Below are 1,820 nucleotides of genomic sequence, written 5' to 3' on the forward strand. Positions count from 1 at the left end.
GATATAGGTTGTATCGGATCTTTTCGCATCAATAAATTTATAACAGTAATAATACCTAATAATTATTGGTTTAATATTGGTTGCTTTATACTATTTAGTGAGCTTTAATGTAGATTATCTCACTCACACTCACAACAATGTTTTGACTTAGGGACCATTGTCATCTCCATTTTATAGCTAGAGAAACTGAGTCAGAGGTTAAACAACACGTCCAAGGCTAACTAGGAGCCGATAAATAGCAGAACTCAGGTAAGAACCCCATCAATCTGGCTTCAAAGTTTAATTCTAAACCATAGCTCTATACTGAAACTCAATTTTACAGTGCTGCCTTATCCATTTGTCTTTTTTATATGTGTGTAAGTATATTTGCAGTATAATATAGTAATATAATATGTATACATGAATATATTTATATTTGCCATAGCCATGTGTCTTTTCATATGCATGTAAAAATAAATTCATAGAACTAGAATTGCTAGGTGGGTATATACATTCATTTAACATATCTGTGGATGCCTTATTCTGGAATTGATATAATGTTTAGCTCTTCTTTCTCTCACTTCCTAAATATTATGAGGGTGTTGTTTTCAACTTCTCACCTGTAGCATATTCTGGGACTTCTCTTCTAGTTCTGTGGCAAACCTGACCAGATGATTCAGACTGGCTTCTCTCAAGTTCAAGTCAAATGGGCAACCTTGCAGCTTCTGGATGTTCAGCTCATGCTCTTCTCTCACCAACCAGAATCTTATCCTATATTCAGACTCGATCTGTTCTTTAAAATTCTGCTCTTCTTCCTTCCTCATAGATAAAGATTACAGACTTCAGGTTAAACGTGATAGATTGACCACAAATACATATCCTCTTTGTATCACTAACTCCAGTATAAAGACAAGGAAATACAAAGTACAGGGGAAAAAATGAAAGACATAAATCCAAAGGACTAAGGGAATTTGATACAAGATTAGCCAAGACATCAACACAATCTTTTTCTATTTTTTGGTGGCTGGCTGGTACAGAAATCCGAACCCGTGACCTTGGTGTTATAAGGCTGCATTCTAACCAGCTGAGCTAACCAACCAGCCCCTCAACACAATGACAAGGTCCTGATCACTTCACTTAAAACTGCACCCCCCCACCTTCTTTCCTTTTTTTAAAAAAAATGGTTTTTTAGCACTTACCATGTAACATGCCACACATTTAACTTATTTTGTTTACTTCCACCAGAAGATAAGCTCCACAACAGCAGAACTTTTTTTTTTTTTTTCTTCAATGTTGAATCCCCAGCACCTGGCACATAGTGGGACCTCAGTATTTATTGAATATATGGTGCTTGGGGCTGAAAACATGAGGATCAGTTGAAAAATTCTTGTATTGTTAGGCATTTCCTCCCCTATCATCTTCAACTAGATGTTTATTTTCTTTAAAAATTGAGAGAAAACACCCAGAACCTAAGATACCTGGCACAGAATAGTGTTAAGTACAAAGGCATGTTTGAAATTAGAAGTGAGACATGCCTAACAGATGGTGAACCCTCAATTTGGACTGCAGTTCTCAAACCGCCCTTTATTTTTTATTTATTTATTTATTTATTTTTTGTCCTTTTCGCGACCGGTAAGGGGAACGTAACTGTTGGCTTGGTGTCGCCCGCACCGTGCTCAGCCAGTGAGCGCACCGGTCATCCCTACATAGGATCCGAACCCGTGGCGGGAGCGCTGTTGCACTCCCAGTGCCACACTCTCCCAAGTGAGCCACAGGGTCGGCCCCAAACCGCCCTTTAAATGGTTCCACAATGCATGTGGCCACCAAAAACACATGAGATG

General features: G+C 38.5%; 1 protein-coding gene across 1 annotated transcript in view; it reads right to left on the reverse strand.

The window, feature by feature from the left end:
• The window catches only part of TRIML2 (tripartite motif family-like 2), a 10,857-nt gene that overhangs the window by 7,780 nt on the left and 1,257 nt on the right, over positions 1-1,820 (reverse strand). Inside the window, exon 2 of the mRNA XM_008586658.1 lies at positions 600-803. Coding sequence (XP_008584880.1) covers positions 600-803 — 204 coding nt within the window. The remainder of the gene's footprint in view (positions 1-599; positions 804-1,820) is intronic.

This window comes from Galeopterus variegatus, unplaced genomic scaffold (assembly GCF_000696425.1).
Source record: "Galeopterus variegatus unplaced genomic scaffold, G_variegatus-3.0.2 Scaffold4069, whole genome shotgun sequence".
Classification (NCBI taxonomy): Eukaryota; Metazoa; Chordata; class Mammalia; order Dermoptera; family Cynocephalidae; genus Galeopterus; species Galeopterus variegatus.